Source organism: Manacus vitellinus, unplaced genomic scaffold, assembly GCF_001715985.3.
Source record: "Manacus vitellinus isolate BGI_N305 unplaced genomic scaffold, ASM171598v3 scaffold_18_pilon, whole genome shotgun sequence".
Classification (NCBI taxonomy): domain Eukaryota; kingdom Metazoa; phylum Chordata; class Aves; order Passeriformes; family Pipridae; genus Manacus; species Manacus vitellinus.
In genome coordinates this window covers 2120755-2148619 of record NW_021939324.1, presented here as the reverse complement: position 1 = coordinate 2148619, position 27865 = coordinate 2120755, and the positions used below count along the sequence as shown (strand labels likewise).

The window sequence follows — 27865 nt, the reverse complement described above, 5'->3', positions numbered from 1 at the left end:
CAGCAGATGTGCATATCATGGGGATGGATATAGGACTGGACAGACATTCGTCCCAGACATTGTTCTTACACGAGTACCTGGTTTTCCTTCAATACATACTTATATTTCTTTGAAGAAAATTTCAACCTATTCACCTTACCTTTCCTCCCGAGCAGTATTAGACAGTCAGCTGATTGGTTAAAAAAAATCAAAAAAAGGACACCATGTCTGTTCTAAAAACTGTAAGATATCCTCAGGTTTTCAGGAGAGGTGATGCAACTGAAATGCCCCGATGTGCCAGGGAAGTTGTAAGTCAGGCAGGGAAAGGACTGTGGTGTCACAGCACAAAGGGGAGCAGATCCTTCCTGGACACCTGCAGTCAGGCAGCTATGAGGGAAAGTGTCCACACAGAAGGAGCTGACTAGGTAAAGAATCAGGAGGGGAAAAGATGGAGTGGGTAATTAGAAAGAAAGAGGAAAGAAAAAGGATCCCTGAAAAGATTTAGATGGGTCAGATAAAGTGAGATGCTGGGGACTGAATGAAGCATCTCAAATGCAGCCTTCATTAATATTTTGTTTGCGTTGTCTCAGACTAATTTATTTTATGGACATGGAGAGCTGTTTCTGCTGATGTATTGAGATGATTATCATACAACCTTATTGTTTTTTGGAACAGGAATTCTCAGCATTACTTGAGGCTCTTTGCTGGTTTTCTACATTTCCCTATGTTTGAAGACATGAATCATCAAGTCACTATTACTTCTGGGTTATCTCTCATGAAATTTCCAAGTGATTTTCTCTTTTCTTCAGCAGCTATAGAAGCTATTGCTACCCAGTGGGCTCAGGGTGCAATCACATGTTGTGCCAGTTGCCACAAGAAAAAGGTTAGAAATTGTGGACAAGTGACTGGGGAGTAATCAGGTGGCAGACAGCTGAATGCTCTACAAACATGGTACTCCTGAGCAAATAATAAAGAGCTAATAGCCAATTAAATTTATTTGGATTTTATTGTACTTGCTTTCATCTGTATACTATTCACAAAAATTTATTATTTGCTATAAAAAAAAATATTTTCCAGACAGCATATAGGTCAGGAGGTCCTTTCAGCTAGTGTGGTGGTAACCTTCCCCCAACATAGCTGCCCCCACAAGAGAGAGTCTCCCATGAAAAGCACGCTACTCCTGTTCTGTCTTACTCCTCATTGTAAGCATCATCCAAAGCAAAGCTTTTCCAGCTGAGGGTAGGGATTACACAAGGAAGCTACTGGTAGAAACATGACTACCAAGAGAGATGTTTCATCTTACTATCTCATTGATAGTAAGAAATAACATCCCTTGCTTTAAAAGCATGCATGTTTCTTGCTGGCAGTATTGCACTTGCCTGAACACCCATTTGCTATCCAGCCTTTTGACCTTGTTTGCATTCCTGAACAGTCAGAAGGGATAGGACTGCCAGCATAGGTTCATGAATGAACTTGTAATATGTAAGCAAAGGTGTCACTATCTGACTACACCAGAGAGCATGCTTAGCTGTGTAAGGAAAGAGCGTAAGAGACTTCTTTTATTCAGGAACAGTCTTTGAAGACTGTCCAAAGGTATTTCCAGGGGGATTGAATACAGAATGTCTCCATTGCTGTGAGGATAAGTTTTCCCTAACAACTGTCTTTAACAAAGTTTTACTATGGTGGAAGGCCTCTTTGTGCAATGGTCTGTAAGGAAACTGGTCTTGTCACAAACATAAATGTACGTGACAGATGCAACTGAGTTACCTGTGCTCCACGTAGCTCATGATAACAATGACAATGTAAAATGGCAATTTTTCATTAAGTGGTTCTGTGCACAAGAAGCTGCAAGCATAGCTGTGTTCTCAATGCTTTAAGGTGGCTTTCCTATTAACGCACACTGTTTGGACCTTTAAGCCCATCAGGCTCAACAACAGGTTCAGTGCTGTGTGCACTGTTTGCTCAACTGAATAACACACAGTAGGAATAAGCTGCTTTATTAAAAGAGAAGAATCATACCTCCTACTCTGTAAAGCTTAGTCTATATGTTTTGCTGATATAGATGCAAAGCATATGTGTGGCTTTAGTAAAAACAAATTTACCATGTCAGACATGGTAATCCATCACTATAATAGCTACTTTGGTACTTGCACTTCAGCAATATTTTTTAAAATCTGATGGAAATATGAAGTAAACCTGCCAGTGCTAAGGCTAGTGCCTAAGCAAGAGCTCTATTGTGAGCAGTACTGGTAAGTACATGTCTGTCTAACGAAGAGCCTCAGGCCTTGATTCAGAGCTGACCAGATGCATAATCTCATCAGCTGCAGTGGATTTCACAGCAGAGCTTACATTTGGCAGAGCAAAGTTCAAAGTATGTCCTGCCCAAGAGCTGACACATTTTGAGATATCCCCTGGCAATAACCAAAATAAACTGTAACCGTATCTTATTTACTCTGCACGTCGCAGGGCCTTATGCTGACAAGGGTGACAGCCTGCCCCTGGCATCTGAGCTGCCCAACCTCACACTCCGTCATGGTCCGACGGGCAGCAGAGCCGCTCACTTCAGCACAGACCTGTATGCCTCCGTCCTCACACAGACCATCTTCATCACAAACACAGTTGTTGGATTGCACTAAACAAAAAGCACAGAGGAAAAACATTCAGGATAGGATCCAAGTCACAAAAAAAAAAAAACCAGACTAAAATATTTCCAGTAAAACTGTAGGTCTGACAGAAATTTTCTGGAGGGTGCTCAGCACAAGGAAGACATGGATCTGTTGGAGCAGGTTCAGAGGAAGAAACAGAGAGGGCTGGAACACCTCTCCTGTGGAGATAGGCTGACGGAGTTGGGGTTCTTCATCCTGGAGAAGAGAAGACTCCTGGGAGACCTTATAGCACCTACCAGTATCTGAAGGGAGTTTATAAGAAAGATAGGGACAGCCCTCTTGGTAGGACCTACAGTGGTAGGACAAGGGTTAATGGTTTTAATCTGAAAGACGGCATATTCAGACTAGATATTAGGAAGAAATTTTTTCAGATGAGGGTAGTGAAACACTGTATCAGGTTGACCAGCGAGATAGTGGATGCCCTATTCCTGGAAACATTCAAGGCTAGGTTGAATGTGGCTCTGAACAACCTGGTCTAGTTGAAGATGTTGTGGCTGATTGCAGGGGGCTTGAACTAGGTGGCCTTTACAGGCCCCTTCCAACCCAAAGCTTCCTATGATTGTGTGATTGTTTTCCTAACCTAATTCCCTAATCCTTTCAGTAATATTAGCTTAGGTTCTGCAGAACAACTAGAAGTAGAAACAAGTGGGGCACTGCTGGGACTTCCTCTGCTCGGAGAGGCTGATCATGATTGTGGGAGAAGCTTGCTCAAGGTGCCTCAAAGATTTCTCTGATGTTACTGCTTGAACTGGTGCATGTATTTACAACTCCAGTGCTCAGATAACACGTAAAATGAGAGATCTGTCCTTGGACACTAACAAACTAATCATGCAAACTCTTACGACTTGTATCTTTGTTTTCATACAGGCAGTTTCACTAAGATTAAAGTATTTGCTGCTATAAATGAATGTATGTAGCTGTATCAGTGACAATCACATAAGAAGATTTTACTTGAGATTTATTTTTCATAACAGTGGCTTTGTTTTGGTGTTGTATGCTTACATTTTTTTTGCCAGTTTTTGTCTCTGCTGAAGCTTCAGCCAGTTTTATCTTTGGTTTTTTGTTATTATTTTTGTCTGTTCAAAAATAATAACTGTTAGACAAAACAGATGAACTCATACCAAGTAATCCTTTTTATTTTCAAATTATAACAATAACTGTGCCTCTAGCTTGGGCACTTCTAAAACCCTAATTTATTTCTTCATCTTGCCTATTCCTGGCAACCCTCCATTAAATGCAACATAGTGTAGGACACTCAGGGAAAATATATCAGGGAATTTGAAAACTTCCACTGCAGACAGGTTACAAAACACAGGAACTATTTCCTCTGAGGGAAGAGAAACTGTGTGAGAAACTGGGGATAGACAATGAAGTACAAACAACAGTAGCTGGCTTTCCTAGCTAGTATGCAATAAGACATTTAAAATCTTGCCACAAGATACTGCTGGGGAGACTGCTTGGCAAATTTCTGGAAAAGTTTACCTATTCCTGTGGGCAGTAAGGACTCCCAGAGGTAGAAATAGTGAAAAGGAGAAGGGCAAGGGTTTCACCCAAAACTTCCAGTGGACCAAAATGTTGACTCACTTAACAGGGACTAGGAATAAGCTTTGCCTGCAGATAGTGTCCTTTGCTACAATGTCCTGTGGGGTTTTCTTTTCCATGGTTGGAGATTCCTGCTGTGTTTGGACACCAAACACTGGGTTGATGGTTTGAATCAGCTTAGCAATGCATGGTGCTTCTGGGAGGAACTGGAGACGCCATATCAGGACAGACTAACTGCTAATGTGTGACTGGGGGTAAAGACTTCATTTTGGTTGTATGAAAAATTTTGCTTAGAATTGTGACGAATCTCTTACCATTGCATTTTTCCCATGAACGACATGATCCACAAGGTATTTCAGTTGCCTGGGATATTTTGCAGTTTTCTGCATTATTGAGAGAATATTTTCTGCCTGTGCACTCCAAGGCATGCATCTTGCAAACAGTTAAATGTGTATTTCTCTTGGTTCTTTGATCTGTAGCACAGGTGTCCAGGGAAGGACTGAAAACAAAAGAAAGGATTGCACTATTTAAATGTGCTTTGTCTTGGCACATCTTAAAAAGAGCCGAGAGAATGGAAAATATTCAGAGTCCAGTTCCAGTTTCTCTGTTCATTGAAGTACATCCTAAGAGGGCACCAAGGAACTAAAGACATAGACATGCGAAAAATCCAGACTTCTTCCTTTTCCATATGGTACCTTAGCAAAGTCAAGATCTGTCCTGTGTGAAGGACAGGGATATTACGTTCTATTTGCCATTGACCTCTGCAGCAGTGAGAGACTTTAGATAAAAATACTTCAGACTTCAATTATTCTCTAATTTATGACATATACAGGAACATAAGTACACACACAGAAAACACTGTCATACATATAATGATATATATGAACATGCACAAATATTAAAATATTTTACAAGTATTTCTTAATTTTAATACATCAGGATATGCTTCTAGATCTTTACTCTGCTGTCCTTTAAAAATCACAGCTTTTACTAAATAAAATCTTATGATTCACCATCAGAGACCAAAGATATTTCTGGAAATACACATGCATCTCCACAAAAAATTTATGAAAAATATTTATCCAGGAAACTTGCCGGTGTATTTCTTAAATGGTGGAGAAGTGGCAACAACAATTCTTGGACAACCTTGAACTGTATTTTGGGGACAGTTCCAGGAAGTTGTCATCATTTGCGATTCATGCTCTAAGTGTAGGAGCGGAGGAAAAAAACCCTCCTATTACTTCTTTGTTTTAATCTCAAACCCCAATCTTCTCCACTTGTTCTCAATGCAATCAGTGGCATGTGTGGAGTGAGCAAAAGAACAACCGTCTGGCGCAGGGAATGCTGTACTTTCCTGGATGTACTTTACAGCCATGGGTAAGGTGCAGCACAGGCTACCAGAGAGCAGAGATGCTCCTGGGAGATGGAGAGCTTCGAATTCAGCCCTGAAGTCTTATTTTCAGCACAGCCTCTCATTTTGAGCTCACAAATACTCTCACAGAAACTTTTAGTGTCTTATGGGTCGGTTCTGAAGGCCAATATCAGCCAAACAGGTGTTTGGTGAGCAGGAGAGACTGATGAGGTAAAGACACATGGCCCTGATGAGCTGACTGAAAGGAGAGGATAACTCCCTGTGAAAGCGGCTTGTTGGAGGAGGGAAGAAGAATTCGGAATATGGAAATCTAGTGAGAAAGTCTTGACTCAAACTTTGCTCACTTGCTTGTCAAGCATTAAGGTGACTTTTCTTCCCCCTGCCCCACCCCCCTATCCCACTCCGTGAATTAGAAAGTGGGTTTTGATCTATAAATGAGACACTAAGGAAAAGACTCTTCTCCAAGCTTTTGGAATGGTTCTTTGAAAGAAGGTTGGAACACTCTTAGAAGAGCTGGCTTTACAGAAATTTTAAACTACCTGTAACATAGTGCCTCTTTAGGATATTTAAAATATGGTATGAATTTCACTAGTTGAGCCTGAAAACTTTGATGCACCTGCCTGTTGACATGGTTTGAAGCTGGCTCCCTGCCAAGTCTCCAAACCTTACCACAAGAAGTCCCCCCTGCCAAACCTCAGGGAGAAGAGGGAGAAAAACAACCAAGAAAACCCGAAACGAGAGACAGCTAAAACAATATATATAAATATATTTACACTTACGTTACAGTTATATACAATTGAAATATATATACAATTTCACAAGGGAAAGGGAAGGGGGAAGGGAAAAGGAACAAAACCAAAATAAAATATATATATATCCCGATTAGTAGCCCGATATCTAGCAACTAAAAAAGTTAGCAAAGAAATATCTCACTACTCTCCTTGGGACAATGGAGAGTCGCTCTGGAACGATCGCCGGCAACCTCCGTCTCCCAAGGTCGACAAGGCCTTACCAGGCCTCGCTCCCCAACATGACAGACTCAACAGCAGGGAACCTGCACCTCCAAGCCGCCGGAAGGAAAGAGAGTGAAGGCCTCTCCTCCTTTCTTCTTATAGCCCGGCTTACGTAAAAATTGTAGGGAATACTGGGTAAATCTGGTTACAAACTGGTAACCAAGGAAGGCCTAAACCAAACTACCACTCCTGTGACCAAATATTTTTAGTAACAACATTACATCTCCCACTTAACTTAGCATCCTCAACTGCTAAAAGTCCCTTAACTGCTGTGCTTAGCCAAAATACCAGCCACTATATCACTAATAAAGTTAGTTGCATGAATTTTCATTAATGCTCTTTTGATAACACAAAGAATGAGGTTAACCCTCTTATTCTGAGGCACTGTAAGAGGACAGCCCAAGGGATATGTAGCACCAAGCAGCTGATAAAGGAAGCAGGTGCATTTGTATGTATTTTACCGTTTGCTCATGTGGCTGCACAGCCTCTGAGTTAGTGGAGCACTGCTTTAAGTGAATTTCCTTTGCAGACAGAGTTATAAGAAAAACTCCGTCTTTAAATGTAGTCTTAAATTTGGGAGAACAAAATGTGTTCCAGGGAAAGCAACTAATCTGTATTTAAGTTGTTTGTTATATTTAAAATTGTTCAGACACCTTCTTTCCTTGCCCAAGTGATAAATCTCAGTATCTGAGACTTAAGGTCAAAATCTTGTACACAAGGCAACCTAATTTATCTGAAAATATTAAGACCAGACCTTTGCACTAATCTGCCTGCTTTGCACCACTTTAGCAACACCCAAAAGAAGAAAGGGAGATGATTTAACCAGCTGCTGAAGTATGAATCCAGGAATTCATGGACTGTGTTGCCAAATTCACGCTACAGTACAATGCCTCAAACCGTCTTGAGAGTTCTTTAAATATTTCCTATAGCTGGGTCATCTAGGAGAAAGCCAGTGGGCATCAACATGTTCAGATGCATAAGAAAAAGAATGGAGAATCTGCACTCAGAAGAGATATTAATAATTTGCACTCGTTGCTGAGAAAGGATATTTCCCAGGGCTGGGAGCACCACAGCAGTCCAATAAAAATTATTACAGACAAGGAATAATCCTTGTAGAGAGAATGTGAGAAATGTAATATTTTTACCTGAAGAAGAAGGCTAGGATAATAAAAACATTTTACTAATATTTTATATTGTGAGAAATTAAATAATATCTGTAAGTCCACAAATACCTTCTTCTTCTCACCTACAGTGAGAGGTAGGAAACTTTTGGTGAAGTTAAAAATTCATCATGCAGCGAATGATATTAACTTCCTAAAATTACATTCAAGACCCTAAGTTGTAATATACCACAATCCAAGAACTCTCAGGAGAGACATAGACACTATGCAAATAAATTTTAAGGAAAAAAGAGGGGATAGTACTTAAAAATTGTCAAATCTCATGTTTCACTGTGGAGATAGCTCTTAGCTCCTGGAGTCTGAGGTTCCATCTGTATTAACACATCAGCTGTTCTCTGCCCCCTTCCTTGTGCTAGAGACAGTCCACACAGAGTAGCTGGTGTCCATACTCTCTCTGCTCCCAGACGATGGGGACTGCATCAGACCAGAATGGTCTCTGACCCTAGTATGTGTGCCTGGGAATTATGTGTTCCTGGGAAGTATGTGTTCCCTATGCTGTGCCTGGGAATTATTCAGGAATTGGCTCTTGCCAGAGGTCTACCAGGAGCTGCTTTAGTGATTTAGCAGCTTTGGTGCCAGAGATTGTTCCCTTGCTCTAACTGATGAGAATTGATCTAACCTAAGGCACCATACCATAGGGACAAATTACCCCTCACCAGCCTGTTCTGGGGGTTTTGTGCTGTCCTGGGCAGTCTCTTGGAAACTGAAAGGATGGAGAAAGCCATGGTGTTCCTAAGTTCCCACACGAACTCTTCTTGTTCCCAGCTCTCTTCAGAGAAGAGGCTGGTGCTGAAAGTCACTGCCACAGCAAAGCAAGTTACTTCTGCTCTCTGAAGAAGGACCAAGATCTGCTTATATGCCTTACTCCTACAGCCTTAACAGGCTGGAAGATTAGTCTGCTTTGACAGCTGATGATTTATCTTTCTGTCATTAGATGTGTTATTTCAAGACAGTGAAAAGATGGCATAAGGTAACAGGAATGACTGTTATCTATCTTCTTGCTATTTTGAACATAATTTAAAAAAATAGAAACAGGCAAGTAGTAGATTAATTATAAATGAAGTTTAAACAAATAACTAAATGTAATTCATTTAACTTCCAAGGTTACTATGAATCTGCCCATGGCCTTCCCTAGCATTGTGACTCCCCTCGTATTCTAACTAACCTTAACACATCCATAAACCAGAGAAGGACTTGTTGCCTTGTTTAAATAAGTATTGAGAGAAAAAGACCATAACTAGATTATATAAAATATTTAGGTGTTATGGATAGGAATAGTTACTTGAGATGACATCAAAGTTTCTTCCTCCTACTACACATGGATAAGACAAATTGGGTCTGTTATCCTGGTGTTTCCAAACTGCTCAGCTCCTGCTGTCACATAAACCTGGCCAGATTTCATCTAGAGCTCACGCTCTGTGTGATGACTTTATAGGAGACATCTTCCAGTCTATGCAAACCAGACCAGATGTTGGAGTGCTGAGCTCTTTGGCACATCTGACCATCAACGCCAGGTGATGTAATTTCCTTACAGTATTTCTTCTGCATTGCTTATTGCAGAATATAGCCTTAGATCAAACAGGAAACAATAAACCCTGATCTGCAAACCATGAGGTCAGGAAAGTGATGTGATTTGACTATGAAAACTGCTCTGTAAATGTGAGATGAAATTAGATTACTGTGCCTTTCATAACCCCACAGTCTCTCAGCAGCAAAAAGAAATCTATTTTATTTCACTAGCTTATAGGTTTGATATTTATGTCCCAAGGGCCTCTGTTTTAAGTTTTGTTCCATCTTCTAAATCCTGAAAACATAATTTTATCTTTTTCCATCTATTTCACAGATAAAGCGAAATTATCTCTTCACCTTTTGTCATCCAACCAAATTTCATCACTACTAAAGCCCACTGACAGTTCTGACAAGGCAGGTAAGCGATGAATAGGACATTGATTGAGCTGTAAAGCAAATTACAATGCCTCCTTCTCATATGCGTAAAGCTTTCTCCTCTGTTATGGACTGAAGACTTAAGAACTGTAATGGGTCTTGAATAAAGTGAGAACGTAATTGCCTAATTGAGCCTGAACTTACCCACACTCATAGGGCATTTTGCACACACATTGTGACTGATATACCTTCTCCCATGGCTGACATTTAGGTTCTGTCACTTCTGGTTTCACACTGGGCACTGAAGTAGAAGAACACAAACAGTGATATTAGGGGTCAGAAAAACAAGGGTTGTTAAAGGTCTACTCTGAAATTATCAGTAGAGTTTAGCAGGCACTGAATTATACAATCATGACACAAAGTCACATTCTGCATGTTCATTAAAAGTATCTACTGCATGGAAGGAACCAACACTATTGAAAAGATACGATACACTTTGCAAAGTTGCTGTGCAATAATTTATCTATGGGTCACAAGTCAGATGGAAAGAGACAGGTACTGTGTTCAATCTTAAGCATTCATCTAATTTCTGCTGCAGCTATTTGTTTCTTCTAAATTTAGCACTGCTGAATCGTAGATGGGAATGGCTTTGTCATTAGGTTTCAGAGTTACTGATTTCACTGCTGTCACTAGAAAAGCTAAGGCTCCAAAGTCCCCTGTAGAAATCTGAACCCAAATATTGTTATACACTGATAGTAATGAAAACTACAAGTTCCATCATTAGCCCTCAATCTGTACTAACTTTAAAAATGAAAGCAATAGTAATTCTTGGGGAATTTTCATCATTGCAGATGTTCCATTCTTAATGCACACAGTTGTATTCCAAACTTTGCTAAACATTTCTCTGGAGGTTTCTTTAGCAAGTAACAGCAAATCTTGCTAAATCCATATGGATGCAAGTTCTGAGGAGGTTTCATCCTGATTTGTATTTTAGATTATGTGTCTGTTAACACGAAACTTTAGTACTCCAGAATGTTGTTGCCTTTCTCAAAAAAAAAAAAAATCTCCATTACAGATTAAGACTGGCTAAGCAAAATAGATGGACAGAAATTACCAAAGAAGAAGAAAAAAAAGAGTTGCAGCACATTGCAATACAGACAGCAGGGCTAACCCTGTCTTCCTGCAGAGGGGTAAATTTACACCAAAAATCACTGCATTTTCTTCATCCCTGGGCTTGATGGTTGCATAGTTGATGGTTGCTGACACTTGCTGACTAAATACTCCCATCCGAACATATCTATGCCACTATGTCTGTGTATACATATCTTCTTAATTTTTACCCTTCTTATCTCATATTCCTTGGGTTTTTAACTCCAATTCCTTGGATTTCTAATCCAACTGTTGTCCTTTTTTAAAAAACTTTTGTATTAATATAATGCTGCCATACAGTGAGGCATAAGCTGTTTCTAAAGGTAGAAGCATTTGAAACTTTCTAATTATTTCTGGAATTTTAGAATGTGATGCAACAAGACAACAACAAAACAAAACAAAACAAAACCAAACAAACCAAAAAACCGAACAAAACCAAAACCACCAAAATTCCCAAGCCAACCAACCAACTAAAAAAACTAAGTTAAAATCACTGAAGCTAAGCCTAAGTAACTGGCAACAGCAATTCAGCATTTGCTGCTCTGGCACTTTAGCAGCAGTGAGTTGTTTACGTACGGCTATGCAATTCCTTCTGAAATCCCTGTGCTTCCTGTGAGTTTGGTTATGGCACAGTAGCAGATGACTTACACCAGGAATTTCACAGGACTGTTGTTTTTTGAGGTCTAAGCCTGACTGTCACCTTCGTCTTCCTGTAGGTGAGGAAACCTCAGGTAGCAGTTGGTTGATAAGGACAGGACAGACAAGAAACAGGACAAGACTACTCTTCTGCAGCAACGACTGTTGTCCCCAGGAGTATACAGGAACATCTGGGACCTCAGATGAAGTTGTTACTGGCTTGAAGCAGCAAGCTGCTTGGGTGCCCCTGTGTGATTGACCAGCACTACAGCAGTGCTCAAGAGAAATTCTTGTCCGTCTTCCACAGTTGGAAAAGACAACTTAGGCAGAGCTGCTGAGTGCTGTAGCCCAATTCCCCTTCTGCTAGTGTCTGTCCATATCAACCCAGAGCTTACAGCACTCACCATGAACTTAAAGCAGCATTTTCCCATTGCTTCCAGTCCTTGGACATTTACTTCATATCAGCTGTGCGACTGTCAGATGAGCAAAAGGAGTCACCCAGCCCTCTCCTTCTCTGCCATGAGAGGCTATGGTGTACAGAACAGTTTCCACATAGAAAAACTCTGTCTCTACAGTGCAGTTCATATAGTGGTGGTTTTATACAACATGGGCAGAAAGTGAAGTATACTTGGATGTCAGAATAGACAGCATACATCCCAGGCAATCTCTTAAAATGTTGTTAGTGACAATATGTGATAGCAATAGGGGAGTGTGAAGCAAAAAGCCATAAGAAAATCTCACATAAATTGCCTTAAGGCATCTTGTTTGAACAGACCACAGAAAACACATTTTCTGTGCTTCCTCCTGGTGGCTTATCACTGCATCAGCAATAGCTCTGTCTATACTTTAACTACATAAGGCATAGTTGGTCCAGGAAAGAAACTCCTCCATTGTACTTGCAGGACTGCAACGGCTTACCTGGTGTCTTGCACTGGACAGTCTTCACATCAGGAGACCACTTGAGACTGGGCTCACACAAAATGGAGTGTGCCCCTTCTAAGTGCATGCTGTGTGGGCAGGACAGAGTTATTCTCTCACCAATCTCATACACAGCTTTCCACGGCTGTCCTTGCAAACCCCCCTCCAGGTCGGGCAGGAGACAAGCGGTTTCTAAGGATTGAAGCATTTGAGATAGCCACAGTGAATCAGTGGATTGCATAAAGCAACCACATATTTTATTGTCTCCTAAATTCCTTAACAAATTGAATAGTGAGATTGCCTGATTTTCCCGCAGAAACTTATCAGTCATGTTAGTGCAGGATATTAACTCATCACACCTGCCAAATATGCAATACTAAGGACATAGTGGCAGAATCTTCTGCTGCTGCCTGCAGGTGCAGTCTAGCTTTATGAGGGCTTCTCTGTCCTTAGGACCCATGGTTCTGTTGAGAGTTCATAATAAGAAGTAACGTCCTGTAGAGAGTGGTCATACATACAGGATGCTGGGGAGGTCATGTATTGATATACAAAGAGATAACCTTTAAACAGTGTGGACTAGCATATATGGACAGTCGGTTCTGCTTGGAAGGAGAAAAGGATGCTGTTGAAACACAGTGCTGAAAATCCCCATGGTTCTTGCATATAGCTATAGGACTTGCATATAGCAACAAAAGTGTTTCCACAGGAAGGAATTCCTGGACTGGAATTTAGTCTCCGTCACTTCCAGTCTTTCTTAAAACCAGGCTTTATGGGTGTGTTTCTCATTCAGTATTACTATATCTAGATTCACAATAAAAGTTGGTTTAGACCTGATTGTGACTAGGGAACTGGGAAATGAGGGTGTGTGTTTTCCCCCTGCTGTCGCTGGAAAGCAGGTGTTCTGAGATGTTTCACTGGAATTCAGAAATAGAATTGTATTTCAAAACAAGAATCATTTAGACATACCTTGGCAATATCTGTCTCCAACTTGCCATTGTAAATTATCACCACACTTAGCAACAGGATCACCAACAAGAGAATATCCATGTCTGCAAGCATAAACAATGCTTTTCCCAACAGGGTATGAGTTTTCAGCATTCTGAAAGAAAATAAACAGGTGAAATTTTAGATATACAGTATTAGAATTAGCAGCAGCAGTGAACTGTCTTTGATTTTGGGATGCAGTGGCTGAGGACAGTGAGAAGTATTAATGCTTCTCTACAGTGCACTGATGAGAGCATCTGGAATATTGGGGGCAATCCTGGTTATCAATAGTCAGTAAATGTGATCAAAAGGGATATGGAACAGTACTCTTCTGATGATGCATAAACTGACTGCAAATACAGCTATTATCAAGCATTAGCAGGGCAAGATAAGATCCTGGACAACTTGGGCTGGAGATCAGTAGGGAGATAATGGCTTTGCTAATTCTTAGGATGGCATGTTATCAGCTTTCAAAAGTTTAATATGGTGGACTGGAAGACACAGGTTTTCTCTCATTTTATATCCCACTGTCTTCCAAGGAGACATCTTATGAAAAATTGAGACTACTCTATGAGTTGCACCTTTAGTTTGTGAACCAAAAACATCAATGTAGGAGACAACTATTAATTACCAAAAAAAAAAAATCCTGGCAAAAGAGGGAGAGCAAAATTTTGGATCTTGCCTCAATTAGCAGTTGTGTAGAGGCAACCAACTGATTTTTCTAAAACTAATCCTTTTATCTATTTATTGAGCAAGGAGAATTTTGACAGCCTGATAACATGGAGACGGCATAATCCATTCCTCCAAGGGAGGAATTTGGTCTCCTTTTTAAAATAGGCCCAAGTTACAGCTAGTCAAGTACCTTGCCAGATCACAGTTTCACCAAGGAACAAGAAAGTGGAATGGTGAGTTACGGAGTGAAGATTCCTAAAATTTGTTTATAATTTTGTTATATTTTGTTAGTTGGATGACTATGGACAGTTTACTTTCTGTGTGTTTTTTTCTCTAATTTTCTCTAATTTCCTGTGCTTTTATATGTAATCCATATGGCTCAGAAAACTTTTAATAAATACATAGGTTAAAGGACTTTTCTCTGTAGGTATTATCACGCAGAAAAGCAAAGATTTTGTTCTGGTTTTGGGGGTATGTTTTTTTTGGATTTATTTCATTTTTAGCATGAAGTTTGGGATATTGTCATGTAAACTTCAGCCAGTGAAAAATGCTGCACAAGTTGCTCTACAGTAGGTCTGATACTAAGCTTACCAAGAAAAATACAAATTTGCAAATGAACGTCTGTATTAACTACAGTAAAGACATTGCAGGTAGGGATAGGACAGATAACAGAGCGATAGAAATAACTTACTTGAACAAATCCATTTTCCAAAGGAGGAGGAGGTGAACAGAATTTTGTAGGAGTTATGGATAAATCAAAACAGTGTGGTTCAATCAAGCTATGAAGCAAACAAAAGTACAATTTAGTTTAAATTTAGTCTTCTTTCCCTTCAAAATGCTACACTTCTCAGTGAAGCCTGTTTTCAAGGCTATTATGCTTACATTTTCATCACAATTATATTTAAATCAGGCACTGCCAGGCTATCCAAGAGAGTGGTAAATAGTATGCTGTCAAGTTTACTGGCTTTTACCCAATTTTCTAGTCTTACCTTGTATTGGATTCACAGCTTTTGAATTTCATTTTCTCTCAACTGAAATACTAAAGCTCAGCAAGTGATCTTTTCCCTGAATTGAATAGCTTATGCACCCTTCTGAAATAAATTTTTAAATCTTTCTGAAGTTGTGCTCCAAATGTTTTTGATTGCTTACCGAAGATGCTGCAACTCTTCATCTTCACATGGTCTGCTTTCGCTCTGCTCTCCTGTGCAGGTCTTCCCACCCCCACGTGGGGAGGGGTTGTTGCAGGTTCGACTCCTCAATTTCCTTCCCCCTGAGCAAGGACTCCAAGAAGACCAGCAGCTCCAGCGTCCATCAAAAACATCTATTAAACATTTGGGAATATTTCACATTAAACCACTCTATTTAAACCACTCTCTCTTTAAAGCACTCTCTGCGAGTGATTTAAAGGCACAGGCTGTTCAAAGCTAGTGATGGTCCCAACTGTGTCCTTACAGAGAATTCCAGGTTGCAATGATCTAATCCTCCATCTTTACCCAACTTGCCTTGTACATCAGTATAATTCCACAAAGGCTTTGTGGAATTTAATTATCACTTTAATTTAATTATCACTTTCTGAGAGAACACAAAACCAGCTATCAGCTACAACTAATTACAAAATTAAAAAGAAAAATTTTTGAAGTTATTGATACTGGTTAATTCAGGATATGTACTTAATTATAGATGGTAACATTGAGTAGTTACTATTGTCCACTGTATTTAACATTAATAATAAAACCAGCTCTTTGGTAAGTACTGTTTAAACATGTTAAACAAAGACTCAGGCTTGACATGGCCCCCCCCATGCTGTATGTCTGCAATAGTACCTGACCCAAGCAGGCACTGCACGGGTGTGCAGTGGGACAGACAGACTCTGGAAGCAGGAGGGCACAGTTTGTTTCTTCTAAACTCTCACAAATTCAAATAGTGCTGACCTGGCTGATCTTGCACGAGAGTTCCCAGCTCACAAGCTGCTCCAAAGGTGTAAGGCTTGCAGTAACACACACATTGTGTTCCTTCCACAGCTGGTTCACCACCATTCTGGCAAGGCTGACATTTGCAGGGATGATTTTCAGCCATATATTCTTCAATTGCTTGTTTTAGGTAATGCTTTTTGACTGAGGAGCAGGGCACTTCCTTTACCAGCTCATATAATGGTGTTAGCTACACAGAGTAGAGAAACATGTAAATTAAGCAGTTATGATTGGGATATAAGGCTTTAAAAGCATGCAAAATAATTTGTGACATATGCTCCTGCACATGGGAATTAGCACATTAGATGTTTTAATTTGCTGACTAGCTAAAATCTCATGCTAGTATTTAATATTAGCTTTTTTCTGAAAAGTTAGCTCTGCTTAACACCATCCCTTAAAGCTGTTGGTACATCAGTCATGTTTAAACATATCTGAACTATGAGGATATGGCTGAGATAAAAGTGTAACACAGACCACCAGCAACCTGGATTCTCACTCAGCTGTTCCTAGCATAAAAAAACTGGACACTTGAACAATCCACTATGGTGGATTTCACAGAACAGTGATCAAAGGTAACAATAATTGAAAATATTTTTTTAATTTCGATTGCTTTAATATCGATTGCCTATTTTATATTATATACTTTTACATTTAGCTGAAAACTTCCTGACAGAAATACTCTGGGTTTATACCATTCTTCAGTATATGAGCAGTTCCCAAAAGGGATGTAGACAAGGTCGTAGTGCATATGGCCACACCGAGCTCTGAAGTGTCTGACTCTCAAAATCTCTAGTTATTCTAAAATTCTGGATGCAGAGTTAAGGAGGAGGGATAAAAGGGATACACAGGAGTTTGTAAGGGAAGTGGAAACCACACAGATATGCCAATATGCATTTCAGGAAAGAGGCTATTTCAAGTCTGGGCTTTCTCCAATGCTAGGGCGACCCTCTATTCCTAATCAGAAGTCCACTTAAGTCACTGAAGGCTGGTAAGATTATAGGTATTGACCTGCCTGTGGACTTAGATTTGTAATGTAGCTGATCATATTAACTTCATGGCATTTTCTTCCTGAGAACTTTTCTTTTTTACAAAGTGATCTGAAAACAAAACAAGTGTAGACCACAGCCTGATTAATCACCAGCTGTAGCTTAATAATTTCTCCCATCTGCTCACCTCTGCTTCAGGAAAATAGCCTTACCTTTTTTTTAATTACTCTGGGATAATCTGTCACTGATGCAGCCCACAAGCTGTATCTTCGAGTGTTCCCAGCAGGATTATTCAGCTCTAGATAACTAAGGCCAGCAACAGCACCTGGGCTTCCTCCTTCTATGTAAGGGTCTCCTTTAATCTTATTACCACTGCTTCCTGTAGATTCAGGATAGGAAATACAGAAAATATTGACATTGCTATATTTACAAATGAAAATAGAAACATTACACACAAAAACTATGCCAGCAAGTAGTGAAAGGACTCGCTAGTGCAGTTCAACCACCTGTGCCTGGATCAAGAGCTCTGTAGTGGTTTTCTGTGGCTGGGTTTTGGTAGCAGAGGGGCTACAGGGGTGGCTTCTGTTAGAAGCTGCTAGAAGCTTCCCCTGTTCCGTGGAGCCAATGCCAGCCAGCTCCAGGATGGGCTTCCTGCTGCTGGCCAAGGCTGAGCCAATTAGAAATAATAGTAATGCCTCTGTGATAACATATTTAAGAAAAGAAGATTGTTGTGCAGAAGAAACTCCAGCCAGGGAAGAACGGAGTGAGAACATGGGAACAACAGTGCACGCACCAAGGTCAGTGCAGAAGGAGGGGCAGGAGGTGCTCCAGGCACAGGAGCTGAGGCCCTGCAGCCCGTGGTGCAGACCATGGTGGAGTGGCTGTGCCCCTGCAGCCCATGGGGGACCATCAGGGTGCAGAGACCCACCTGCAGCCCATGGAGGAGCCCATGCTGGAGCAGGGGGATGCATGAAGGAGGCTGTGACCCCGTGGGAGGCCCAAGATGGAGCAGGGTCCTGCTGGGAACCTGCAGCCTGGGGAGAGGGAAGCCCATGCTGGAGCAGGTTTTTCCCGGGTAGGACTTGTGGCCCCAGTGGGGGACCCACATTGGTACAGCTCATTTGTGAAGGACTGCACCCCACATAGGAGTGACCCAGGGGACAGCAGTTTGGGAAGAACTGCTGCCCGAGGGATGGACTCACACTGGAGAGGCCCATCAAGGACTGTCTCCTGTGGGAGGGACCCCACAGGATCAAGGAAAGGACTCCTCTCCCTGAGCAGTGGTAGAAACAACAACTGACCATAACTCCCACTCCCCGTCCCCCTGCACAGCTGGGGGGGAGGACGGAGAAGATGGAAAGACGGAGGGGTGGGGGGAGGTGTTTTTAAGACTGTTTGATTTCTCACTCTTTGGTTCTTATCCTGTTAGTAATAAATATAAGTACTATCCCCACTTTGAGTCTGTTTTGCCTGTGAAGGTAATCAGTCACTGACCTCTCCTGCTCTTATCTCTACTCATGAACCCTTAGCTGTTTTTTTCTCTCTCCTCTGTCCAGTTGTGGAGGGAGAATGAGAGAGTGGCTTTAGTGGGTATGTGGTGTCTGGCCGGGGTTATCCCACTACAGTCTTTTTGGTGGCCCATATGGGGAATCATGAGGATTTTGAGATAAGGATAATAATTGGGAGAGGTAACAGGCAAAACAAGTAGCGAACAATGCTAAAGAATGAAATGATCGTGGGGAATTTTTTGCTGTAATTGTGGTAAAGGTACAAAGGGTGGATTTTGTGTAAATTGTCCACTTAAGTTTGGTGTTATAGTGATGTTATTTTGATTTCTGGTTGAGGGAATTTTTGTTATATTCTGTTTTGGTAGGTTCTTACTTTTGTTTATGTAAGGGTAGGCTGTGTGATGAATGTGGAATTTAAGACTCTTAAATATGTGATTCATAGAGGTGAGGGGTGGAATGTCCCAGTCGGTCCATCCTGTTCGTCCCCACCATCCTCCTTGTCGGTCACATTGGTGTACTGGGCCAGAAGAGCAGCCTTCCTCTTTTTCTTCTCCTGGGAGGAGACCTCCTTGGCACGATCATGGAGATGGGCTCAATGACCCCCTTTAGGGTGATGATTTTGTAGAACTGAAAGATCTCACAGACTGACATGTCCAGGCTGTGCTTCTGCATCACCTCCAGTCCTTTCTGTGGGGCCGGGGAGCGGAGTTCCATGAGGTAACTCAGATAGGACTTGTTGGAGCTGATCTCGTAACAGCAGATGTTGCCATCGCCCTTCCCAGCCAGGTACAGCATGTGGTAGCATGTCAGTGTCGTAGAACGGGAAGAGGAGCTCCGAGAGCCCATCGATCTCCTCCTCGATCAGGGGCATGGACAGGTCTTCTTGATTCCACAGGGCAATCTGCCATGTTTTCCAGTGCAACATGCCCATGGTGAGCAGTCTCTTAGTGCTGCCCAGGAACACCATCCTGTTGGCACAGTGGTTCTTGCAGCTGGCCTCCTGCAGGACCCACCCAGAGTGTGGCTCCACCACAAGCAGCTTCTTGTCCTTGCAGGGGGTGGCCAGGAGGCTGCTGTCTGTGTTGAAGGACACACACAGGATCACGTCCTTTTGGCAGTCAATCATCTTCACTGGCTTCCCAATGTCCAGGTTCCAGATCAGGACCTTGTAGTCGTAGCCGGCACTGAAGAGGATGTTGTTGGTGGTCGGGTGCCACTCGACCAGCCCCATGCACCGGCTGTGCCCACAGAGCTCCAGGATGGCCTCCATCATGTTCCTCATCAGCCCACCCTCAGGAATCTCCCAGATCTGCACTGTGGAGCCTCAGAGCAGGATGTGATGATGTTCTCAATGAAGGGGTTCCACTTGATGTCTAGCACAGTGCCCTGGTGCCCACAGACCTCAGGGTAGTTTGGTTCAAACTGGCCTGTCTGCTCGAGGGGGTTGACGAGGAAGGAGCCGCCACCAGCGCTCTTGGTGACGATGGCAAGGAAGAGGGCGTTGACGGCACAGAAGTGGTTGTCATGCATGTTCTTGGTGATGGGAAGGCCATCGAAGAAGTGCTCCAAAATCCCTGCCTTCTGGCCAGTCCATAATCTCTTCCAGGATTCCTGGGAAATTAGGTTTTCCCATTTGGGCTTGCTGTGTGATCAGAGCTACTCACTGGCTCCATGTAGCACTAGTTGCATGATGTGTTGAGGGGATGTTCCCTTTGAGCATCCAGTGCAGCACGGACAAATGTGGTGCCAAGAGGAGACATGCTTCTGTTCCAACAACTTCTGACGTGGCTCGAACCCCCTCATAGGCTGCTAATATCTCCTTTTCAGTTGGCGTGTAGTGGGCTTCTGATCCTCGATAACCCCAGCTCCAAAACCCTAATGGTTGACCTCAGGTTTCTCCTGGTATTCTGTGCCGGAGCCTCCAGGTGAGGCTATGCTCTCCAGCTGCCGTTTGGAGGATATTTTGAACAGCTGGTCCTGTTCAAACAGGCCCCAGAGCTACTGCACGGGCTATCTCCTGTTTGACCTGCTCAAAAGCCTGTTGTTGCTCAAGGCCCCACTTAAAATGGTTCTTCTTCTGCGTCACTCGATAGAGGGGGCTCACAAGCTGACTGTAACCTGGAATGTGCACCCTCCAGAAACCCACAAGGCCTCTGCAACTGGACACAGGAGAGAGTGAGAGAACAGCTTTAGTGGGTACCTGGTCTCTGGCCAGGGTCAACCCACTACAAGCTGATAATATATAAGAAGTATCTGTTTTTGCAAGTGTCTTGGCAGCCCTGACTTAGGGTGTCCAGAAAAGTGCTCTTTACGGGAAAGCATTAGCAATAATTGATGAGCATTGGAGAGCCTTTTAAATCAGGCAGTTGGTGTCTGGGTTCAGCATGGTAGGACAGAATTCAACAAAGTTATCAACACCTGCTCCTCATTTTGATAGTTATTTAGGATGAGATGAAGGTTGGACATATGACAACTGTATGAGTCATCATTGAATATTTACCTGAAGAACTCTGCAGTAATTCATCCAGTTTGGTGCATTTCACTTTCTTCTTTTTCACAAAGAATGCATTCCATCCTGATGTGGTACACTCGTATAAGTTTGTTATGCTGACACCTGCAGATAATCCATCCATTAACAGTACTGTACACAGAAAGTGTGCTGGATTAATTTTTGAGTTTCCTGTTGGCTAGAGAGGTCGTGAAGTACTATGCCTAAATTAGAAGGCAACTAACAAGTATGTGTGTGCTGTGGGAAGATCCACATGTTGGAGCCTATGGATGGAGGCTGAGAGATGAAAGATGTATCTGGAAAAGGTTTAGTTTCATTTATTTTCTCAGCAGTCCCTAATCCTGCAGCACTGCTCCACACTGATTACCACCATAGGTGTCACTCTAGTATTTTCTCTGTTTGTAATTTACTGTGTTTTACACAGTTTTACCCAACCTTCATCTCCAAATGACTTTAAAACTTTAACATTGTTTGACATTTATATTGGCACTAGAATTGAAGCTTAGCCTGATGAGGTCCTCAACTGACTATCAAATATTTGCTATCCAGAGTGCTGCAGGTAAAACACATGGATCTAGGACTAAGTGTTGTGGTTTGAGCCCTGTTTTTAGTTTTCTTTCTTTTGCTCATGAAGAGAATATGGTGACTTCTAGAAGTCTTTTACTTGATTTTAGATATTAGCTGGGAAAACATGCAAATAAATTTTTATTCTTGATTATTGACTTTGTTTCCTGCAATGAATACACTAGTACTCTACCTTCTGCTTTCATTTTGTCAGTATCCACATAAAAAATAACTTTGTAGTGTCCTCCTAGAGATCCAGAGTGTAAGAAATGGGTCCCAAAATGTTCAATAAGTCTTCGATAGATGCTGTAGTCATAGACAACGGGAAGGTTGAACAATTCCTTCCAGAAAGACTCCGCAAGAGTGAGGAAGTCAGGACGGTTGTTAATGAACTGAGCAACTTCCACACTGTTCTCAACAACCATCAGCTGCTTACTCTGGGGGAAGGAAAAGGCATCAGTCATGCTCCATGTCACTATCAGAGTGGCTCCCAGTAGCAAGGTGGCATGTATATTCCATTGGCTACTAATCAACAGCCTTACATAGCTGTCTCATCAACCCAATCAACCTAAAAAGAACACCCTGAAGTCAAGAAATATCACTGGACTTTTATTTATACTTGCTGCAACATCTTTCTTTTCCTCCTGTGTACTTGAAAACTAGCATAAGCATAAGAAAGGAAAATATCACTCTGCAAAGCTAACAGTGGCTTCCAGAACCAGAAGCCTGGCAGTAGGAGGTTAACAAGCTTTTTCTGAAAGCAAATCAGAGGCAGTAGAGAGATGTCCCTTGCACTCTGTTTTGTCTAGATAAGTCTAGGGTCTCCAGCCATTTTGAGGACGCTTCTGAGTTATAAAATCCTATATGCCTATACAATATTATTCATTTCAAACTCTCATAGTTGCTTTTGAACTTTGTTAGGCTGAGTCTCAAAATATGTCATCGTTAGTGTCTGCTTGGGGGCCACAAAATACACGTACTTGTTACTTGATTTTTTTTGCTATAACATATAGGTTATACTTCATCATTGAGAGTTACTCCCAAATTATTTCTCTCCTTTTAAAATAAGATGAAGGCATAAGCACTGTGACCTCCTGGTTGCTAAAGACATAAGATATCTCTCTCAATGGAGTTCTACAAATGGCAAATGCATTATAAAGTAAATAAACATTAATCACAGAGTTGTTGCAAATTTTTTGCTCCAATATACTGACCAAAAAAAAAGGGCAATAAATCCCTAGTAAAAACGGAAAAGATGAATCAAATATCTAAAGAAGCCAAAAGAAGTCAAAGATTTTCTCCCTCAAATAGTGAGGAAAACAGCTAGTAAATAAATAAATTACTAACAAATAGGTTTTATGGGATATTTAATGTCATGCACTTTGTGCCAAAAATGTCTGGATAAAATAAATATTTGTATCTCACTATAAAAACACATAAAAAATGATGAAAATGTTTATGCAAAATACTAAGCCACAGTGAAAACTTATACATACCTTTCGCAGACTTTCATTCTGTGAGTAACTGTGTCTATTTGAGTTTTCATACCTCTCTGTGTGTTTCATATAAGACCAGGTGCTGTTGAAAAACTCATAACTGAAATCATTCTGAACTTTGACCTAGAAGGTGAAAGATAGAAGTCTGTATGAAGAGGTTCATACAGGATTTTAAAATGATAACATAAAGAGTAGAGCAAGTCCTTACAGATGAAAAAAAAGCTGATGTGTTTTCCAGGCTGAATCCATTTCAGATTTCATAAAAAGTACTGAATACTATTGGAAAAGCATTCAACCATATATATGGATGTTAATATGTGGATATTAAGTATTTATATTATGAAATAAAGTACACTAAGGATTGTTTGGCATGTTTTTGATAAATGTGAGACAAATTGAATCTCTGAGACAGTGACTTCAACCAAAGCATATCTCAAAGATTCACACAAAGCACCCCAAAGCCTTGCATTTCACCCCCAAAACATTTCTTAGGGTGATTCAAGCCATTACTTATTCTAGGGAGATGGCTTTACATGCAGTCTAACTGTGAGAGATTTAGAAATTATATTCAAGGTTAATTTTTTTTCCTTTTATTTTAGCAAGACATACACCAATTTGCATTTCAAATAATAAGCGACTGCAGAGAGGGAACAGGTGTTGTTGAGATGTGTTTAGGGAACATACCTGCCAAAGGCCCCTGCAAGCTTTGCATCATTCTCCCAGTTTTAATCATGACTGTAAATACAAAGCTGTGCTTAATGGAAACATACCTGGAAAGTATAAGCAAGAACACTTTCACTCAGCCTGTAGTATTCTCTCCCATCGCCACTAAAGACCTTTCTGCATTGCCCTCCAAAGCTTTTTGTGTGAATGACTCTTCCCTTGGTCTCACCAGTAATAGCATCAAAGCTAAAAGAAGAAAAAATATGAAAGGTCATTAAGACAAGGAGCCAAAAATTACAGAGCCATTATAACTGAATGATGGATCTGCAAAGTAAGATCTTTTACCCAAGAAAAGGGGTTATCACCTGATAGACTTCTATACATGCAGAACTGCAGTATGGATAGCATGTTACAATATTGAAAGTGAAATGTTGGATTTGTCAAGACAAATGAACGTATTTCATTATGTCTTAACATTAACACGTTCGTGTCTATCTCGACTGATTTTAAATTCTATTGTTCAGGCAATTACTGCAACATGAAAACAGCAGGGCACCCATCCCAAAATGTGGGTGGTTTTATTATATATGAAGTATATTGCATAACAAGGGATATAACAACACAAAAGATACTTAAGATAATTATTTTGCTAAGTTGCAGATGGGATGTATAAACAGAAATACATATGGATCTACAGTACTAAATGCAACAGCAATGAATAAAAAGAATGAGCACTGCTGACTCATTTTTTCCATGATGTAAATCAGGGGTTATTAGTTGAAATTTAATTTTATATCTTAAAGCTGTTTTTCAATAACAGGAATGAAAGACTAAAAGCTTTACTCTGTGCTTCAGATCAAAGGACCTGTATATGCTGGCTACGCTGAGCCACTGGCATGATGGAGGCAGTTCTACCAAACACTTTTGCATATGGGATGTTTTACTATAAGCCCAGGAAGTCTATCTGTACATCTAGAGCTTGTAAACACATCAAAATGTAAATGTATGTGGCACCACTAATATTGAGCCTGGCATGGAACATTACCCTGCTCCTGTGAGTTCTGAATTTGGAGGTGTTTTGTCAATATCACATACAGTTTTCTTCTCTTCACATCGATCTTCATCTGCACCATCTTCCTCACAGTCCTGATCGCCATTGCACACAAGGGATCTGCTAATGCACTGACCTAAATCAGAACAAACACACACAGGCAAAGGAGTGTTTGTTAATTTAAAAACAGATCACCTAAAATCAAAGCAGAAGTCCTATTTATCTATTACATTAATTAGCATATTCACTCCCACAATGAACAGTCTGTGCCCACAACAGCTTGTTGAATACAGCACACTTGAGGGAACCACAACCATTTGAGGCTTATGACATATCAATAAAACAGTTGACTTCTAGATTTATTTCCGAAGCTTTCACCCTTTGACCATCACTTATGATTAACTGTGATTATCTCTCTGGTAGCACCAAAACACGTTTATCATGGTCCTCTGTAATAAATGTCTACCTATTGAGATAATACGCTCTTCTGTGAAGGTAATGGAGGCTGCTTGGATACAATGATTGTTCTACGGAGCATTAGTTTCCAGGCGATTTCCAAGATACTTGGATATAGCACAGAACAGCTTCAAACGATCACATCTAAGGTTGCACTCCTTAACTACCTTCTCATAATGAAAAAGACTGTTCTCTGGGGCAAATAAGTAAGGCAGAATGAATTAAAGAGGATACCAGGGCTATAGCATATTATCTGCAATGCTCTGCAATGCTCCAGATGAAATGAAATCCATGCATAGTTAAGGCTGGGAAAAAAGGAAACAACTACCTAAATCAAATTCATCTGTATATCAAGAGTTCTGCAAAGACACTGCCCATTTACTAAAGTTCAAAGATAACAAGGTTTTCTTCTTAACTTCATGACTAGAAAATGGTGAAAAAATCTTGGATGGTACCTGAGAAACACCTAAACCGATCACCACAGCCATCCTCTGTTGGACACCCCCTTGTGGGCGTGCATGGTCTTGTTTCAAAGGCATCCCCAGAGCAGGGGTTTCCCCCATACTGGCCATAAACTGCTACTGTCCGTCTCCGAACCTGAATGCAAATCAAGAGATTTTAGAAAATCCAACTGTAAAGCAGGAATAGTGTGCTACTGTCAAGACAATGCTACCGCACTGCTGCTGTAAGGAAATGAGATATTCACTATTTTTTTGGAGAACAATCACACCTGCTATTAACATAATATGGTGTGGTGGTTTGAAACTCCCAAGAATCTAATTGAACCCTCAAGTTAATAGAAAGACAACTCCTTTATCTATAAGGTCTTTAGACTGATGCATAAGCTTGGCTTGGTTTGTTCAAAAATGTAATACGTAACTGAAGGCAAGAGAAAGCTGCCAAGAAATTTCTGGCTTTTTTTTACATTCTTAATAGGACCAATCATGCCTGATATGAATTTGTTATTAAAGTTTCTCAGAGTAAAAAATATCTTTAAAAATATGGTAAAATATAATATCACGAGAGTTACTTTTTGTTTCTAAAAAAAGTACTGTCTCATGCCACATCTTCAATTTTGACTAATCTGTTCTTAATTGATGCAACATCAAAACAGATGAAAAGGAAAATCAAAAGCAAGTGTCTTGTACATCAATAGAGTTTCAATGTAAAAATCATCAACTTAGTTTCATCAAGGGTAACACTTCACAACTATGTTTTCTTCCCTTGAGATGTGACACCATTAATGAAAAATCAGTGAAATTGGTACAAACCAGCATCAGTGGAGGAATGTCTGTGTTTACCAAACAGTTCAGTTGAGTTTTTTGAAGCCATCACCAAAATAAAAAGAGCACAAATTATTTTACAACATGAACATCCTAGCTTTGAAAGGGAACATACTGGGAAGAGACTAAGAATTTATCTTCTGAGTTCTCTGCTCTTTAGCCTTCTCATTTTGCTGGGGCTTTTGTGTGACACCTGATTTAGGGTTTTAAAGATACAGTGGCTCCTTAGTTACCGAGAAAAAAATCACATATGCTTATGAGGTCATGAGTAGAGAAAAGATGTGTCCATTTATACCTGTTTTTGAGTACAGCCATTGCACTCAGACCAAGGGCCAAAAGAATTCCAGCGGCAATGGACTGGAGGGGAAGGGCTGCTCCAGAAGGCAGTTTTTTTGAATTAAAAAAAAAAAAAAAAAAAGGAGAGAGGAAAATCATCAGTGATTTCCATCCATAAACATGAGTGCAAAACTTTCCTAAACAGTAAATCAGACCTTCAATAACAATTAGGATTATGATCAGGCTTTCTATAAAATCACTTGGATTTGCTTTTCATAGATAAGAATGAAATCAGTCTCAGCTTAGGTTTTTCTGGTCACTCAAAAGAAGAAACTAGACACATTCACCCAGTCTAAAGATCAGCAACGACTCTGTGCAACTATAAAACAAGTTTCAAAGACCAGCTTCACACTGTAAATCAGGGATAGGGCAGTCCCCATCAGGGAGCTGACAGGGGCTGTGTGTGCCACTGATGGCTGCGGCAGTACTGACACCAAACAGTGTGTATTTGTCCCAGGAAATACATCTGAAGACCCTTTTAAGGCCTGCCTTATGTGATGCACCTTAATAATACATGCTTAGCCTTCAGCATATAGTTTGTTAAGTAAATATTCACCTGGTAAAAATAGGAAAGAAGCCTGAAACTTCCAGCAACAGAAAAATCCCCAGCATCTGAAAAAAAGAGAAGTAAAAGCAAACTACTTTGCTTTTCTGCTTTTTCCTCCCTGTTTCAGCTCATACAGCTGTTCAAGGTTTCTGCAATTTTTACACTAATCATCTAAGAAATAAGAGAAGTTCAAACTTATTTTCTCAGCTGCGTTGTGCAAGCTTTTGTTTTTAATTTTCTTATTTCTTGCAGTGTTGTCCAATTACCTTTTCAGCTATTTCTCCATACAAAATCATATGTCATTATACTTCACATATTCAACTTCATCAGTACTAATAAAGTAAGCAACTGTCTTACCTTCATGTTAGATGAAATACTCAGATATACAGCAATTACCAGGGAATATGCACTTTCAGCATTCTCAATTCGGCAGCCAAAGGAGTCAGTCAGTCTGTCTGCTGCTGTTCATGTCTTCTCACTCTGCCTTGCTGTTCTGCTTT

The 27865-nt window shown here is 40.7% G+C and overlaps 1 protein-coding gene and 1 pseudogene across 1 annotated transcript; both read right to left on the bottom strand.

Moving 5' to 3' along the window:
* Positions 1-979: 979 nt before the first annotated feature.
* C7 (complement C7) lies at positions 980-27865 on the bottom strand. Its single transcript, XM_008921619.3, has 18 exons — positions 27723-27865; positions 27375-27430; positions 26778-26853; positions 25655-25796; positions 24738-24879; positions 23800-23938; positions 23030-23152; positions 21727-21970; positions 20961-21074; positions 17165-17331; positions 15928-16156; positions 15146-15317; positions 14688-14775; positions 13307-13439; positions 12341-12532; positions 9842-9938; positions 4502-4686; positions 980-2611 (listed from the first exon to the last, which is right to left on the bottom strand). Exons 1-18 carry the CDS (start codon positions 27726-27728, stop codon positions 2424-2426), a joined length of 2493 nt encoding a protein of 830 aa, XP_008919867.2. The 5' UTR covers positions 27729-27865; the 3' UTR covers positions 980-2423.
* On the bottom strand, positions 18965-20133 carry LOC103755698 (annotated as a pseudogene).